Raw genomic sequence first — 19,074 nt, 5'->3', positions numbered from 1 at the left:
ACCTTGGCCTCTGTGATATTAGGTGTTTTGTCAACATTGTATGATTTTGGAGAGGGTTGTTGTGAACAAGTATGGCACATGTTCTGATGGGTTGAATATAGCTGTTTTACGTGTTTGACCCACTCAGTGGATGCCACTCCATTCCCTTTTGTCTGTCCGGTGTCACTAAGTTGATTAACACATGAGTCAGTATTGTGCGATGACCTCACTGGACTAAAAAATTTTCTGGGGGTTTACAATCTTCAGGGGGTCGAGGCAGGAAGCTGTTCACAAAGTCAGATAGTTATGATTACTGTTCCACAGTAGCCTATTTGAGGTCAAAAGCTCAGAACAGGACGAAGTGCTATTGAGGACATATCTTTTTCAGGCAAACTTAGCATGCTGTCCCAGTCCTCCAACTATGAAAGCATTATGGCCAATCTATGAAAAGAAAGTGCAGTAGCTTCTGTTCTTTTTTTGTTTCAAAATGCTTCAATAAATAAGGTCAGTGGAAGTAACACATATAACATATAACATTAGTCCTGTTAGTCACTAGCGACTACGACAGATTCCTGCTAACACGTTTCAGACTAAACATCCTCTACAGATCGCTAAGTTTCCCCGAACTAAATGATTGGTCTAGAACTAGGTAAATGCCCGTGCGACGATGTTTCTGCACAATCAGCCATACATATACTGTTTTTCTGCAAATTTTATTGTATCCCTAGAAAAAGATGGATTATACCAGTGCTAAAACAATGCCGCCCTGCATTTCTGGCATTACAATGTTTGGATAATGAATTTACCATTTCCTCTATTACTGCCTTTTTAAAAATGTTTTTAAATTGCAGAAATCAATTATGAAATGATATATATTTGTTTTAAAACGTTCATGGATCTTTTAATTGTGTAATATATGAATTGTGCTTTTATGGTTTACTCTGTACAGTAACCGAATAAAGTTATTTGAATTGAACATATAACATTATATCAAGAATGTGTCAATAATGATAGCTTAATAGAACAATATGATGAAAAGTCAAACAAATAACAACATATGATATAGTATTGCAGAATAGTAGAACGTGTTTCTGAAAGAAGCAATTACATTTTTACTAGATGCAAGCATTTTATCATTTTTAGGTCTTATTAGAGATGGGTAGAACTGAAAAGCAGAGAAAAAAAGAAAGAAACGCTAAAATCCACACTTGAAGAAAAGTAAAAGAAAAAAAACAACTATTAACAGTGCAAATACCATCTACAATATTCAAGGGTTAGAAAGAAGTATAACACATATATACATTATTATTCTTGGAAGCTGAAATATGACATTTGTATAAAATAATTGCAAAGGTTGTTGAGATTAATGTGTAGAGAAGTAGTAGCCATCACAAGTCTTTCTTAATTAAGTGCGGGGTAGATGTTGTGCTTCATCTATCAAGTCTGTGATGATGGCATAGCAGATTCCACCATCTAATTAAAGTAACCATAGTGGCATATTTCCAACTAGATGTGATGATTTGTAGAGCAACAGCAAATAGTAAATTGATAAATTTCCAAGTATACGGTTTCCAAGCCACATCTGTGTAGAGCTACCTAGGAAAACTTGCAATACGTCAAAAGAAACAGTAATAAAAGCGATACGAGCAATTTGTTTGTCCCATAAAAATTTACAAACAAGACTGTTGAGAGTATATAATGATAGCTACAAAGCGTACCATTGCAACTTCACGGTAAGAATTTTAAGGTTGACATCAGCCAGCTTGATACAAATGTTTCTTTAATAGAAGTGGAATATTTAGTGCCTAAACATTTGATACTTTGAGTTCCCTGTAAATCCAGATTCTGTAGACCTTTTCTTTAAGCAGTATTTGTTTAGGGTAATAACTTCTAACATATTAATATTTAATACGTATCAGAATATATTTGATTATTTACTTAACAAGTTAAAAATATTCAGAATAGAGGTATAGGGGTCCAAGACATAAAGTAAAACATTATCTGCTTATGCAGTGAATTTAACTTCTGTTTCTTTATGTTTAAAACATTTCAAGTATGATGGCTAACAAAGGGTTTCCAAAACAGGTTCAAGGACAAAATAAAAAATGAGGGTAACAGAGAGCATCCCTGTTGTGTTCTCCTGTGCGAATTGGAATAATAAGATTGAAGACCATTAATATACATAGAGGTTTCTGGTGAAGAGTATAGCAGGTTGATGTATTTTAAGATCCTAGGGCCAAAGCTGTGACCTTTTAAAGCTTGCATCATAGCATTCCACTTAGCACAATCAAAGGCTTTTTCTGCATCTAATGTTATGGCTGCGATAGGATCCTTTTTTTGATACAAGATGTATAATATCCAAAAATGCCCTAGGGTTATCTGTCACATATCTACCCATCATAAAACCTGACTGTTCTATACCGATCAAGTCCGACATTAAGTAATTTTGTACACAAGGTTAAAATTGTTGTTAATATTTTGCAATCTGAACTGATGAGACATGGACCTATAATTGCAAATAGGTACATCTTTATCTTTCTTTGTAATTAGGCAAAGCACAGCTTGCAATTAAGAAACCACAAGCCTCATGACTAGAAGGAAAATTATGAAATAAAGATAACAATTGTGGTGCTAAGTGGTGGAAAATTGGGTGTAAAACTCGATTGACAAGCCATCTGGGCCTGGAACCTTATGTTTAGAGAGTTTGGCAAGAGCTGCCTTAGTCTCAGAGACAGAGATGTAGTTATCTAAGGAGGTTAGGTCCATAGAAAGGTCATGATGCTTTGGAAGGGAGTCAAAAAAAGTGTCTGAAGCCTTTTCTGATGGTGAATGCTCCCGGGTACATAGGGTCTGATAGCATTCCAGAAAACAATGCCAAACGTTTGAGTTTTTAAAATGCCTATTGCCCTCTTTGTCAGTTATAGAATTCATTTTTGATTTTTGTTTCTTCACTTTCAAGTAATATGCTAATATTTCACAGCTTTATTACGGCCAACATAATATTTTTCATTCATTTTTAACAACATGCCAGATGCAACTTCAACTGGCTTCTTGTTAAAATACAGTTTGGCCTGAATGAGCCTCCCACACAAGAATTTAAAGAAACATCCGGAAGAGCATTAACATAAACAAATATGAATCTTCTGGACAGAAATGAATTTTTGAATACTTTTTGCATGTTATTGGGTACATATTTTACTGTAGAGCTTCTGTTTATGAAGGGATTCATAAGTTGATTATGAATCACTCCCAACTATGAAATTTACATTTGATATGTTAAAAATGTATATTGGAGTGTTATGTATGGTGAGGTGTATAAGGAGACATCTGTCATCCTCATCCTTCTCTTCTTTCTCAATAGTCAGAGGAAGGGACTTATGGAAGAATACAATAATCCCATTTTTGTTTTTTTTCACAGAATAAAATATAGGAAGTCATGTTCAGTTTTTGTTTTTTAAAATTAGTAAGGTTTTTGTTTGTAAGGTGAGTTTCTTGCAAAAGGTAATTTTTTACCTGGAGAAATGTGTGAAAACTCCCTGCTTCTTGATAGGATTGCCCAAACTCTTTACATTTCTGGATACAAAACAAAGGTCATTCATCAAAATTCAACAGGGAAAATGCATCATAACCCAAGTAAGACCGCTGAAGCAATAACATAGTAAAGTATAGAAAAGATAAAAAAAAAAAGGAAAAACAGTGACTGTGGGTTAAGGAAAATGAAGGAGGAAAAAATAAGGAAGAAGAAAATATAAGTAAAATAAGAAAACGTAACATGATAAAAGAAGAAAAAAGGATAGTAAGAAGCCAACAAGGCTTTAACCATAATCTGTAGAAAAGGAGTAGGAAAGCACAACGTAAAGACAAAGTGGTAAAATGTAGAGCAGACAGACATCAAGCAAGGAGATCTCAGGAGAAATATATGAGAAGATACAAATAATACTGAAGGACAATTAAAAGGACAATGCCAGACAACTTACTAAGGAAAACAGAATCACTTAACAATGAGGACAGGACATATTCAGGGCAGGGATCTGACCGATAACATAGAGACTCCTGTTAAAACCAAAAACAAGAGAATGGAATGTCCTGAGAATCTTCAAAATAACCAATAATACTAACAAATATATGTTATAAGATAAAACAGTAAAGATCAAGATTTACCAAGGTCCATTTCTTCTCCCTTGTGAAGGTGAGTGAATTGTTTAGGTTCATCTGGAGATGCATAGCACATAGTTTTATCCTTATAAGTAACCTTAAGCAGACATGGTTGTACAAGGCCATAACGGACATTCAAGGATCTTAAAGCTGGCAGAAATGAAAGACATTCTTTCATCTATTAGACGTCACTCTGGCTACGTCCTGCATAAAAAAGATTTTTTGACCCAGCCAACCCATTTGTTTTCGTTGTTTAGCTCTTGAAATAACCTTCAGAAGAACAGAATAATATAGAGAGAGGAATATAATCCATCGAGGTCAGGCTGAAGAGGATGCTGCCAAAGGGTTTAGAGGCCATGTGATACGCTCTTTGTTAAGACCAACGATTTTAGGAATATGCACTTTGAGGAATGAGAGCATTTCAGAACCCTCTGCTCCCTCAGGAATACCATAAATCGATTGTGAGTTTTCAAATCTTCTGTTTGTTACTTGAGAAGAGAGATTTCTTTAGACATTGACTCGATCTTGCTCGAAACATCCCGGAACATTATTTCTACATTGTTTCATTTCAGAAACCCTGGAGTCGAGATTTGACCATTTTTCTTCAATCCACTGTAGAGTAACATTTGTTTCCACAACATAAGGTTTTACATTTTGTTTTTGTCCAATAAATCCTCATGGGTTAGGAGTTAAGGAGATTGGGTCTGCAAATTAGGTCCTTTTTGTGCCATTTGTTGAGATTTCCAGTTAGTTCTTTGCAAGAAGTGCTGATTGTCATAGGTGAGCTAAAACGTTTTGGATTATAAATGACGGAAGAGTCCAATATACATGGTATTGGACTAATCTGATAGCAGTTACAGGGACGTGAGTCCAGGCCAATCTGCTTGGAACCTATCTGTAGGTTCAATACTGCTGAAAGGTCAAAAGAGCATCTCATGTGGTGTATATAGCTCCATGCTACTCAGATGAGTCTGCACAAGATAATCAATTTAGCATATCCAAGATGTTCCCCAACTCTGACTTACACCAAATTCATTAGACTCTCCAAAATCTGACTGTCTCCTGTAATATATATTGCATGTACGGGGAAAGAACTTTGATATAGAAGTTTGTGCCTGGTCTCAAAATCACGTGTCTTGCATGAAGAATTGATACCAGACATTATATTAGAGAGACAGCAGATTCATATGAAGAAACGAAATGGCTGGCAGCAGAGAGTTCCACGAGATGAAAATTTAAATCAAGTAACAATTATTCCATGCATTCTTAACCCCTTCAGTGCCCGCCCCTTTCCCCGCCCAGTGCCGGCCGTTGCATTAGCGGGCGGGGTCTATAACGAGCTGGACTCGTCATGGGCACAGCGCCACCGCGGCCCATGACGAGTCCAGCTCGTCATGGGCACTGAAGGGGTTAATAAACTAAGAAGATCCTGCCAATATGAAACAGCGCCTCCTCCTCTCTCATTACAGTGGAAATACAACCTACCTAAGTAATACAGGGGCGAGCATAAAACAGTCGCCGTCTTACTGCACATGAGTAGAAATTATATAGTTTGAGTAAATTCTTGTGTAGTCATCAGCCGGTGAAAGCTGATGACCTCCCAGGTTAAAGGCAATATCCCTTTGAAATTAGCAACTATCATTTGTTGTCCTGGGTACTTTGTACTGTTATCAAGATGTAGGCTTTGTGAGTGCGATTGAGCACAAAATGGCGGCCGCAGGGGCCCGGTCTAAGGGGCAGCTAAGCAATGGTAAAAGAATGGTGGCAGATAAAGCAGCAGTCTGAAAAAACTCACCAATCTGCTTCTCAAGCCATCTGTCTCTTCTGCAGCACGAATCAGCATTGAGGGAAGGTTAAAACCGACAAGCTTTCATTCAAAAAGTCCGCGGGCTCCGGAAGAACTTAAATCCGGAAGCCATCTTGCAGGTGTTTTGAGTTTTAAATATGTAGAATTTTCCTAACAAAAGATTGAAAAATAGGTTAAGCCACAATGTGAGCTCTGGAGCCTGTGCACAGAGGATATGCTTTTAGGAATGTTATATTTGTTGATGTAAGCACATATTTGAAATTTAAACATTATGCAGTCCTGTAAAACTTAAGTGCACATTCACAGGTGACTTGCAAAGGTGTCAAATGTGCATGTGTAATCACAAAAGTTGAGTGCATTTCTTTCACACATAGGTTCACAGCATGTTGCAGCAAATCAACATGTGCTGCTAAGCATGATACATTGTTTTCTAGAAAAGGGGAAATACTTGCTCGAGCTTACATCTCAAATTAGAAATTTGTGCTGATGAGCCAGACGTTGGTGCATGTTCACAGCTGTCCTAAAAAATTGTCAAATATGCCATTTTAACCAAACATAAAGCCTATTTAACATTTATGGCACAGTATATGAAGGTGAATGCTATTTATTTCCAACTGCCAAATGATAAAAGTCCAGAATCTAAAACTATAGAATAGTAATGCATAGATGGATTTCCTATACTAATTTATGATTTTGTAGATCTTGTTCAAAGGAAGAAACAGAAGGGGAGAGGAACCGTGCTAGTGGAGTCGCAGTAGGGGCAGGGGAAAGAGATGCTCACCACAGCAAAGAGTTTGCAACACTTTTTAGCAGAAGTATGCAAAGGGAAGTGTTCTGGTTAGAGTGCAGGGAGCTCCTTACATGCTTCTCTTTTACAAGGCCAGCAGTTCACCTCATAGTGTTAGTTCACTTCATAGCTTCTGTACTACCATGTTATGCACGAGTGAGTTTAATATAACATTAAAGGTACGGCAGCAGGGTTTGGACTATAAACTTAAAACATCAGCTAGAAGAACAAATCACTTGGCAAATATTTAAAGGCAATATAAACTACTCCTAAATAAGGATTAAAGCAGACCAAAGATGAAGTAACATGTTAAAAAAGCTTACCAATGAGTTTAGACAACTTAGGGCCAGATGTAGGTGGCCAAATAGCGATCGCTAACGCTGAAATTCGCAGAATTTCAGCGTTAGCGCTCGCTATTTGGCAGCTAGCAATGATGGTAAGATGAAACCTACTAGCAAAATAAGAAATCGCAAAATTGCGATTCCTTATTTTGCTCTTGCATTTAAGGAATCGCAAATTGTGATTCCTTAAATGCAATGTAAGTAGCACAAAAGAAAGTGCACTTTAGCCTTAAGGAATCGCTAATTACCACCAACTTCAAGTTGGTGATAATTAGCGATTTCCTTTAAAAAAACACTTTTTTTGCTTTTTTTTAAGTGCCATGTGGCACACATTCATGCCCTTAGGGCATGTATGTGTGCCACATGTGCACACATGCACATTTCAGTGGTGCAACAGGCTGTCCTTTTGGAACCCTGGCAGCCTTGCAATTGCTCCCGCAATTTTCGAGTGCCTCTTGGTGACCCGCAAATTGCGGGACCAATTCCTATTCATTCCTATGGGCCTCTTGGCCTATAGGAATGAATGGGAAGGTATTCCTTAATTGCGAATCGCAAATTTTGCGATTCCTACCGACATGGCATTTTGTCATTCCTTAATAGCGATTCCCGAAAAATCGCTATTAAGGAATCGCAAACATGCATTTACCTACATCTGGCCCCTAATATTTTAAAACCAGCTCTTAACCCCGCCATGATCCCAAACCGTGAAAATGGGCAGTATTTGTCTGGGCGAAAAGGTGCAAACCCTAACTGTGTCATGATTGGTTTCTTAACTAGATTCATTGTCCAAAGACATCTTATGTTTGCCATCAATACTTACCTCCACCACCCACTGAGGAATTCCCTGAGGAAATGCCTTTCATTTTCAACACTGACAAAAATGGGGATGGGGACATGAGTGATCAAATTTTAATCATAAATGAAGACAAGACAATTGTAATTTTTACCGTATAGCAGGTGAGCGCTTTCAGATAACAAAAATTAAGAAACATATTTTCATGTTTGTAATGTTACCTTTAGGACTGCTATCTTAAAAAAAAAAAACGAGAGTACAAATTTATGTTTTGAAATGTCATATTTTCTGCTAGGATGACCTTCTGCCCCCAAATCCATGGCAACGCGCAGCTGTACCCGGCTCAGGAGAAGACCTACGTACGATGCGAGAATGAGTTTGCCAAAGGAGAGCAAAGTACTAAGACAGATTGAATGTAACAAAAAGAAGAGCATGGAAACCTTACCCTCTTTGCTGCATAGACTTCCAAAAAAACTTGAAGATATGTTACATTTAACAGTGTTAAAGCTTGTGCGGAAAATAGTGTGTAAGATGGATCGTTGAATGTATTCATGAGATTGACCTGTAATAAAGATATGTAATTGCATTTCATTTTTCTAACAAAAGACAATTACTAGGGTGTCATTCACAGCATCAGAATCTGCGGTTATTTCTATTCACAATGCACCTTGCTACAAGAGAAAACCTGCATGTCTGCTGGATTTTCATAGGGGGTTAGGACAAACGATAGACATGTAGGCGGTCATTGAAAAAGTCGGGAAAGTATGCCGAAAAAATCCCAATTGTTTTATTACCCATTGTTCACATTTATTAATAGTGTAATATGAGTGTGAAAAGCCGCCAAACATGGTAAAGGTGAATAACTCTAACAAGGCAGAAATTCTGCTGCCAGAAAATACACTAGATTGAGGTGAGACATATAAATGGCTATGTACAATTTTAATAGCTTTCCATAGGGAGGCCACTGAATTTTTATGACTCATGAAAACATATTTACTTGAAAACAAGCATTGGCAAAGGCAATTGGTCTCGCCTAAGAGGTATTGGCTTTGTCAAATTCTTTTTTTAGCCATGTAGCAGCATGACTGTGGAGCAGCATGGCTGAAACTTTAAAATAAAAAACAACGTGCCAAGACAACCTGTGCTGGCTGCATCATGGAGATTCATTTTAATTGCTGGCGGGGAGAGCAGGATGGAACACAGAGCAATGGGGAGACAACCGGAGGGCGAGTTTATGGGGAAGCACTGTAACACAGCCAGTGTCATCCTTGTCATAGTGCACTTTTATGTTGGGCGAGAAAGGAAATGTTGGCAGATGGGAGGGAGAACATGTGGAGGCAAGGCAACAAGGACTGTGGAATGGAACGGGGGCGGCAAGGCAACATGGCAGCTGAGGTTGGCCAAAGCCAACAGGAACAGCAGGAGGGAATGCGGGAGGCAAACATTATCTTGCAAACTAAAAACATGGATGTAAATCTATGGCTCAAAGTTGTTCTTCAATATATTTATTCAAAGAAGACAAGCTTGTACACAGTTTAGAGCTCAATGCACAAATAAATTAGGAGAGTCGTTAAGGACGTTGCCACGCAGTACTAACATGTTAATTTTGTTATATCAGGTTATTTTTAAAATTAAATTAAGTTCCTGTTCCAATGGGATTTTTAGAAATTTACAAATCTATACTATAAATTGCTTTCATCTGTCTTAATGCGTTCCTATCTTTACTTTTCATTGCATTGATCGTGAAAGATAAATATTGTTGCCTTGTCTGAAAAAAGAATTTTCAAAATATGTCAAGAAAAAAACTACAGGTGCTGAATGCCTTTTTTTTTTTTTAATGCATCCCGTTATGTCAAATTGGCTAAAAAAAAATAGCAACAAAATGCTAAACAGATCACTGCAATCCAAGCCTAAATTCGTCCAGTGTTCTGGTTTGTAGAAACTTCCAAAATAGTTTAAAAGTTGGGGGCTTATTTACAAGCCCCTTGCACCACCGGTGCGTCACTTGTTGTGACGCACCGGCGGCGCAATTTACTACCCCATATTTACAAGGACAGGAAAAGCCACCCTGTTTTTCCTGTCCTTGTAAATATGGCCCCTTTATACGCAGCACTTTTGGTGAAAGGGGCGTTCCATGGGTGTTGCTGAGGGTGTTCCCACGCAACAGCCATGGAACCTGACACATTTCCAGATTTACGAAGAATCGTAAACCTAAAAATGCGTCTGAATGCTGCACCTCCCCAGGGGAGGCGTGGGGAGGCGCAACGAGTAGAAATGTTTACATTTCTCCTTGTTTCTTTCCTCTATCTATGCGTGCTACAGGCTGCAGCACACATAGAATGAGGAAATCGCCTCTTGTGATTGTTTATGTACAGGAAGTTGTCCCTTCCTACACATAAACAATCATTAACAAAATATCGTTTTGCAAGTTCTATGTGTGCTAATGCAGCACACATAGCAGTTGAAAACGCCACTAGAGATTATTTATGTGCAGGACGGGAAACCTTCCTGCACATAAACAATCATCCCCGTGACGCAGTCATGCTTGCAACATGGTGCCAGGGTGCCTACGTGGGCACATGGCAGCCCATTGTGCGCCAGCGCAGGGGATAGCACAGGAATGCGACATATTATTGTAAATATGTCGCATCCCTGTGCTTTGAAAGTGCCGTAGCGTGGCGCAGCCAAAGGGCTTGCGGTGCAACGCTTCGGCACTTTCTTGTAAATTAGGCCCTAAATGTTTAAACCATGGTCTGAAAATCAATAAAACTGAACTAACCTCCGTAATAGATACTTATTTTGAAGAGACAATTACACAGGGTCTTAAATAGGTGCCGTGATAATTACTGTGATCTCACAACCCTCTGATCATGGAGATCAAAAGAAATGCCAGACAGAAGCATTTACTGGTCGCCGCAGTCATCACTGCTTGGGAACAATTACCTGCATCTCTTTGGCATTGGAACTGAAATGTAAGGTGCAGCTTCGATACAACACACAGTTTACTTACAGTTTAAAAGAAGAGCACAGTTTTCTCCCTCCCCAACCTCCCCCAATGTGTTTATGTTGAGCAAGCGGAACCTAGACTGTAGGGGTGGAATACCTTGTCTCAAGAGTGAGTAGTAGAAGGATTGAATTCCTCACTCTTGTGACCTCAGGAACCTCCACGCGTGTCTTTCGTTCCACCCATGTGGCTGCTGTGGCATTCACTTCAGCCTCTGATAGATGATCTTTGCAACCTGGTTGTCAGATTGCAATGATGTTCCGATCTCGGTTTGGACGCCAAGAGGTGGGTCCAAGGCATGGTGAGTGTTAAAGGAGTACAAGATCGGTGCTGATTGAGGTCACTGTAGGAGAGTGGGATCTGCACTTATGTTGCCCCCACTTTTTTTCTGATGTATACACTGGTTTCTGGCTATAGTCTGGCTGGGTCCCTGCTAATCAGGGCCCCAGTCTCTCTGTTCTCTCTAAACGACTTGGTGTGCATATTAGATGCACTAGTGAGTGGATACTGTGGTACCTTGTGAGCCCCTAGTATATGGTACCTTAGGTACCTAGGGCATAGGCACTTCGCAGGCCTACCAGGGGCTGCAGCATGTATTATGCCACTCCTGGGAAGCATTCTCAATCTGACACCACAGGCCTGCTACTGCAGCCTGTGTGAGGTAGTGTTAGCACTCCTCACAGAGATATAGGTTTATATATCTCACCATACACACACATATAAACCTATCAGCCACGTCTATGGCAGGCCCTATCAATCCTAAGGGCAGGGTGCGTGGTTTACAATGTGAGGGGGTGCCTCTGCCTGAGCAGGGCCCCTCTACAGCTACCAGAGTCTATTCGCTATGGCTGTTTGTGGATGCGGTTCAACCATATACTCTTAAGTGCATTAAAATGCTAACTTTGGAATGACTGCATCAAAAAATTTTGTGTTTGGTGTCAAACGACTTGGAATCATACCCCCACATCAGTCCATGATGTGGGAGCATGATCCCACCCTTCTAGAGAGGACGACATGTAAAACGATAGAAATCCTATAGAGCCCTGGCATCACAAAATGGATGCCACCAGCACAGACACTGGGCTGCCCTCCTGCTGCTGACTGAAACTCGCAGTGGAGAAAGCCCAACAAAAGGCATCCTGTCACAGGGAGGTGTCACCACCTTCCAGTCAGGATTTAGTGTATTGGGGCTGGGTGGGTGCACTCCTAGAGTGCTTTGAAGTCCTGCACTGGGGGAGCTGTAGGCTCCTCTGTGCATATGCCAGCTCAAACCGGTTCAGGGGCTACCCGTCCCTGCTCTGGTGCAAAACTGGACAAAGGGAAGTGGGTGTAACCACCCCCTCCCCTGACCCTCCTAGAGGAGTGGTCATAGAGCTAGTCCCTCCCCTATCTTCACTATAAGATAGCAAACTTTGCCATTGCAAATCAGATAACCCTGGACCACGCTCTACAAAGAAGAATCCTGGCCCTTCGACGTTCCACTACCTTTGGAAGACAGAAGAATCTCCCTTGGAGTCAAGGAGTGACTCCCCTGCTTGGCAGGCACCAAAAACCTTAATCAACGGTTGCAAACTTTCCCGCTCCCGCCGGAGTTCGAAGTCCCTGCTGCCCCAGAAGTAGATTTCCTGACTTCTCGATGGACATTGTGAGTCCCCAGGAAAGCTGTGGCGAGTGGACCCCACGAGTGACGAGGAACAGCAATACACGGGGACCGTGCACTATTGTCGAGTGCAAATCCTTCACGACGTCCTACGGACTTGTGCATTGGACCATTTGTGGCCCACGCCTCCAGCAGGTTTTGCTGCGAAAATCAGAGGCCTACGCCGTCCCGAGTGACCGTGGGCTCCTGTGCAGCATTTCCTGAAGAGGCGTCTTTGCGATCAATTGCCCGAAGACTTTCTCATCGACTTAAAGGGCTCCCCTGGTTGCTCCAGGCCTGCCCTCACTTACCTTTGCTGGGTGAGTCCCTCAGACCTTGCTGGTCTGCACCATCGACTTTCTTCAGTCTACACGAGACTTGCAGTTGCCAAGGCTTGTTGGCTCCAATCCGGTTGCCGACACCGCCATCAGCTGCAGACGTCGTGGGACACTCCGAATCCAGCTGCTGGTCATCATCGATCCCTCCTGGACCTCGTGAGCAAAGAGTCAAAACACAATCGACGACCTGAAATCACCCGACATCTTTGGTCAGCCCTCATCCTGGCCACCGGTCACTGGCAAGTGACCTTGAACACTGTCCCTTCAATTTTCAGGTCTTCAGCATCTCGAATCCACCCTTGGATTCACCCAGACACTTCTTCAGTTGACGCAAGCAGCAAGTCTTCTTTGGCCTCCATAGAAAACAGCGACGCGACCTGACACCACAAGACACCTATGCACCCGGCTTCCCTGGGTGAGGTAACGCGTGCACTCCGGTGCCCTTTTGTGTGTTGGCCCTCAAAGTACTTACCTTGTAAGTGGCTTGCTTGTAGACTTCCTCGAAGTACCCTAGAACTTTAAAAATCAAACCGCGACTTGCACCATTATAATCAATAGGGAACCCGCGGCTGTGTTCACACACTGCACGCGTCTCCCGTGGGCCTGTTACTTACCTGCTAACACTGCAAAAGTGAAGCCCCAGCGATTCCCCAGGCCCTAGGCCTTGTCATTCGGCAAGTCGACATTCTTATACCATTTTTTTAGTATATGGTCTGGTACGCCCCTAGGGCTCCAGCCATATTTGTGCTTAATTTATTGTGAAACGTTGAGATTTGAATGTGTATCTGTTTTCTAATCTCATAAAGAGATTAGTAGAGTGTGTCTAGTAATAAATACATATATATTTGATATATATACCTGTGTGGTGTCCTTTCATTTGGTAATTCAAGAGATTATAAGGTAAAACAAGCTGCTTTACATTCCTCTGAGACTTAGCCTGAAGGCTGCTCTCCACAGCTACCACTAGGATAGCTTTCTTTAAAAGGTTGTCTTAAACCTATCTACCATAAGAGTCGAATTGGACTGGTGCAAGGTGGCCACTATAACTAGTGACCAGCATATGCCAGACCAACTTCTCATAGTCACCATAAGGTAAAGAATTTGCCAGGTCACCATAAGGTAAAGAATTTGCCAAGCCTAGGGTAAGAAAGGAGGGCATCTGTGGGTCTGCCTGACTGTCAGAAAGCCATTTTAGGTTCAGGCCATTGGGCTGGAACAGGATGGCAGAGGTAAAGGGTAGCCTCTGAAGAAAGCAGCAAACACTCATGGAAAAGATGCTGGTGGGTCGAAGCAGAAGGAGGGAAAGAATGAAAACGCCTTGCTCCAACGGTTTCCACAGACTAAGATTGCTAGACCTCGGAGTGTAGGGACAACCTACACATCAGAATGACCCGGTTTTGTAGAATTAAGAGTTTCCTTAGTAGCCTGAATAAGATGGGGACTACTCTAGAAAAGAAATCATGTAGCATAGAAACCAGTCACACAGTTCTTAATGACCCCAAAATTTGAAACTGAGAATAAAAAATAAATTAACCTTGATTAGGATGCTCCAGCCTTATCATTCAAGACTGATAGCTAGACGAGTGCACAAAAATGCACCAGCTGAGAATCTTGGGCTTTCTGGCAGCCTTATGGTGAGATGGCCTCATGGATTGTCATGACAAATTGCATGTCAAAGACACTTAAGTTTAATTCAGATGAAGATTCGCCATATGTGTAAAATACTTCATAACAAAGAGGACATCAGGAGTTGCCTGAATGAGGAGGTACTAGTCAATGTTCATTTTAAGACATTCTAACGGTGAAAAAGTGACTGAATTCTACTGTAATAAAGAAGAAGCAGTAACTTCTGCTTGCTAGGTATGAAATATCTACATTTTCTTGAACAGCCACATGAAAATGCAAAAATTAGGTTGAAATGAAACCCAAATAAAAATACTTTATCAAATGCTATGAACAGTCTTGGGTGCTCCACCCTGCTAAATTAAATGTTTCATAACAGATTAAAGGACTGTGAGATAGAAGCTCTCTGGGCTTTTATACAATCGAGGGAAATTTGCACTGAGTTTTATGTAGTGAAACTGTATAAACTAAGAATTTTGGGGATTTGGGAGTAGAGTCTGGTTGTTCACTTGGATCCGACCATCTAGTAAATGAAGAGATATCTCCTAGCGGAATGTATTCAGTAGGTCTGTTTACATCTCCCAACTACCAGATACTGGTGACAGGGGGCATGTATGACACCTGTGGTGGAAGATTTTGCAAAATACAGTAAGGATGTTACTGAAAAAATACAATTCCACTAAATGATTCTGTTATAACCTAATCATTTTCAGTAAGAAGACATTAAAAGTAATGACTCCAATACAAATATAATTCATCATTCCTAAATTTATCATCAGCATTGTCTCTAAGCATCTCCTCAATTTGACTTTGATATTATATGAGTAATGGTTTTATTAGGTTTTACAATATTTTAAAAGGCTGTAGCTAACATCATGACATACAGTTCCAATTTAGGATAGACATCACTCTCTGTGTACACATTGTTTCTGCAACACACTCTCTAACACAAATATGTAACTGTGCTTAAATGCCATCTAGCCCTTTCTGTATATGATGGAAGGTAATCAGAGTTAATTTAACTACTTTCCATGTATGCCCCTCCGCACGCCTCATCCTCGACATCCCCCGCTGCAGCCACATTACAGCCCACCAGAGAGAACTGCACTGGCTCCCCGTCAACAAGAGGATCACCTTCAAGCTCCTCACCCACGCTCACAAGGCACTCCACAACACTGGACCAGCATACCTCAACAAACGACTCACCTTCAACACCCTGAACCGTCAGCTTTGCTCCGCTGACCTCGCCTTCGCCACCGTTCCACGCATCCAGAGAACGACCGCCGGCGGCAGATCATTCTCCCACCTCACCGCCAAGACATGGAACACCCTCCCCACCCACCTGCGGCAGACCAAGGACCTGCTGACATTCAGGAGACATCTCAAGACCTGGCTATTCGAACAGTAGCAGCGCCCCCAGCACCTTGAGACCCTCACAGGTGAGTAGTGCGCTCTACAAATGTCTGATTGATTGATTGATTGAAATGACCCTTTTTGCAGGGTTATCCCCAAACTTTTTGCTTCTTCCTCCTATTTTTTCCTGACCTGTGTTTGTTGGATATAGGATTCTGGCCACTTTACCAATGCTGATCAGTGCTAAAGTGCATATGCTCTCTGTGTAATTTGTTATTGTGATTGGTTATCCCAGATTGGCACCCTTCCCTTCTCTTACACATTGGACACCCCTATGGTAGGCCCAAAGTATCCCCCTGGGCAGGGTGCAGTGTATGTGAAAGGTAGGACATGTACTGGTGTGTGTAACATGCCTTGATAGTGAAATATAGCCAATTTCGTTTTTCACTATTGAAAGGCTATCTTGCCCCATAGGACAGAATTGGGAATGCATTGTAACGTTTTACAAGCATATCTTCCCATAGGGATATGATAGAAAAATTGAGTTTGGTATCCCTGAACTCAGGTTTTAATAACATCTTTTAGTAAAGATTGTTTTTAAATTGTGTGTTTGAAAATGCTACTTTTAGAAAGTGGCTATTTTCTTGTACAACCATCCTGTGCACCTCAGCCTGTTTGTGGATTGACTGTTTGGCTTTGGAGTGACAGGGGCTGAGGAGGTGCAGTGGCTCTAGTAGTCTGGATGAGTCAGCACTAGGCTGAATAGGCCTGATCTGCATTTGGAGTGGTAGGAGGAGTAGCACCTGTACCTGAATAGGACTTTGTCTGCCTTTCACAATGTTGCCCCCCTCCCCTTGCTGTGTCTGGAGACAAGGCTCACACTGACAATGGATGTTGTTGTGTACTTGCAGAGTGCCCCCAGAACTGGTTTGAACTGGGCTCAGAGCCCATTGCACAAAGAGAACAAATACATTTTGGGGTATAAGTTTCAGACCCAAAACCCCAGACATTAGATCATTTCTGGAATTCAAGAGTAACCTTTGCCAAGGAGAAGAGCTGAGGAGAAGTACTGCCCTTGCTGTGAGTCCTAGGTTGGCCTGCAGTTGCTGTTTCTGCCAAGGAAAGGAGAAGGACTTTGCTGTGTGCTGTGTCCCCTGCTTGAAAGAGATCTCCAAGGGCCTGAAGTGTGCTGGCCTCCCGTTCTGAAGTCTCAGGGACACAAAGACTTCACCCCGGCTCCCCTGAACTCTGCTGCTGTGAGTTCCGACTTGCCAAGAGGTGCTTGTGCCAGTTTTGGGCATCTGAAGGTTGTTGCTACTGTTTGGGAGCTGGAAGCAAGAAGAAACTCAAAGAACTACAGAAATCAACGCATCGCTGTTCTTGCAGCTGTTTTCCTGATGCATCTCCACAGTGCGAGAAGAATTTCCACACATCGCCGCGCCGCTGTGGAAACCGCCACAGCGCATGTCGCCACTGCAAGAATCGACGCATCAAGGGATCGTGGCTGCTGAAGCAGTGCGGCTCAACGCCACTGCATTGATCGCCGATGCATCCCGGATTTCCATGCATTGTACCTGTGCGGCATGTTCCTCCAATGCATCACCCACAGACTGGAACCGTCACGAAAAATCGACACATCACTCCCGGTACAGACCGGATTCGACACAACCCTTCCTCTGCGTGCAGCGGGACTGTCGCATCGCCTCCCCAAGGTCTCAGGAATGTTGGATCTTTTTGTTTTCAGACGCTGCGGCTGTTTGGCATGTGAACTTTGACGCATCTACAGGCACTTTGGTGAAAAGTCATGCATACATAGTTTTCTATGGTACAAGTTCTTAAAACCTTTTTAAAGTCATATTTTTAACTGTGTATGTTGGATTTTTATCATTTTGGTCTTGTTAAGTTTAAAGATAAAGATATTTTATTTTTCTAATCCACTGTGGTGTCCATTTGTGGTGTTATCACGGTGTTAATGTGAGTGTTGGTACAAATACTTTACACATTGCCTTTGGGACAAGCCTGTCTGCTCGTGCCAAGCTACCGAGGGGGTGAGCAGGAGTTATCTAAAGTGTGTATCCCCCTTATCCTGACTAGAAGCAAGGGTCCCTATTTGGACAAAGCTACCTACCTCTGACAACTAGAGACCCCCATTTCTAACAGCCCCTCTGCACTCTACACAAAAAAATCAATAGTAATGCAGGAACTAAATATTCATTGTACAATATGTCCCTTAGCTAAAGAACATTGCATCAATATGTTTAATGTTCTTACCAACTTTGCTATACTTCCCAGTGATTTACACTATGTGACATCCAAATTGCATGATGTAAATACAAGAGATACATATGCATTAATTTCCCTTAAGCATCTTGTCCCTAAGTGAATGAATTTGCAAATGATTTCAAATGTAACACCTTTAAATTAAAAGCAATGAATAGCGCAGGTTTCTTAGAAGGATTCAGGGGCCTATTATCAAGAAACGGCGTTAAAATTATCGCAGCTTTAGCGGCAGAAAACTGCCGCTAAAGCGGCGATAATGGGCTTGAAAATATGCCCTTGAGAATTCTCATGGAAGCCTATGTTCTGGTGTCAACATTGGTTTCTACTGGAATTGTCTGCGGCATATTATCAAGCCCATTATCGCCGCTTTAGCGGCAGTTTTCTGCCGCTAAACCAGCGATAATTTTAACGCCGTGCTTGATAATATGCCCCTCAGTTTCTTCTGTGACAAAGGGGCATATTATCAAGCAGGGTGTTAAAATTATTGCCGCTAATGCGGCAATAGTGGGCTTGATAATATGCTTGTGAGAATTCTAATAGAAGCCCATGTTGACACCAGAACATGGGCTTCTATTGTAATTCTCAAGGGCATATTATCAAGCCCATTATCGCCGCTTTAGCGGCTGCTTTCTGCCGCTAAAGCAGCGATAATTTTTACACCGTTTCTTGATAATATGCCCCATAGTTCGTCCAAGTCCTTAAGGGGCATATTATCAAGCACGGTGTTAAAATTATCGCCGCTTTAACGGCAGAAAAATAATAATGGGCTTGAGAATATGCCGCAGAGAATTTCAATAGAACCCCATGTTGACGCCAGAACATGGGCTTCTATGGGAATTCTCAAGGGCATATTATCAAGCCCATTATCGCCGCTTTAGCGGCAGTTTTCTGCCGCTAAAGCGGCGATCATTTTAACGCCGTTTCTTGATAATATGCCCCTAGATTTCTTACAGTGCAGGTGAGTGAGCATTGGCC

General features: G+C 41.6%; 1 protein-coding gene across 2 annotated transcripts in view; it reads left to right on the top strand.

The window, feature by feature from the left end:
• Positions 1-8,448, top strand: part of LIPC (lipase C, hepatic type) — a 756,670-nt gene extending 748,222 nt beyond the window's left edge. For both annotated transcript variants that reach the window (XM_085643754.1, XM_085643755.1), the window contains one exon: positions 8,158-8,448. In XM_085643754.1, coding sequence (XP_085499880.1) covers positions 8,158-8,275 — 118 coding nt within the window. In that variant the 3' untranslated portion in view covers positions 8,276-8,448. The remainder of the gene's footprint in view (positions 1-8,157) is intronic.
• Positions 8,449-19,074: the final 10,626 nt, after the last annotated feature.

The sequence above is a fragment of the Triturus cristatus genome, chromosome 3_1, assembly GCF_964204655.1.
Source record: "Triturus cristatus chromosome 3_1, aTriCri1.1, whole genome shotgun sequence".
NCBI lineage: Eukaryota > Metazoa > Chordata > Amphibia > Caudata > Salamandridae > Triturus > Triturus cristatus.
This window is presented reverse-complemented; position numbering and strand designations above follow the sequence as displayed.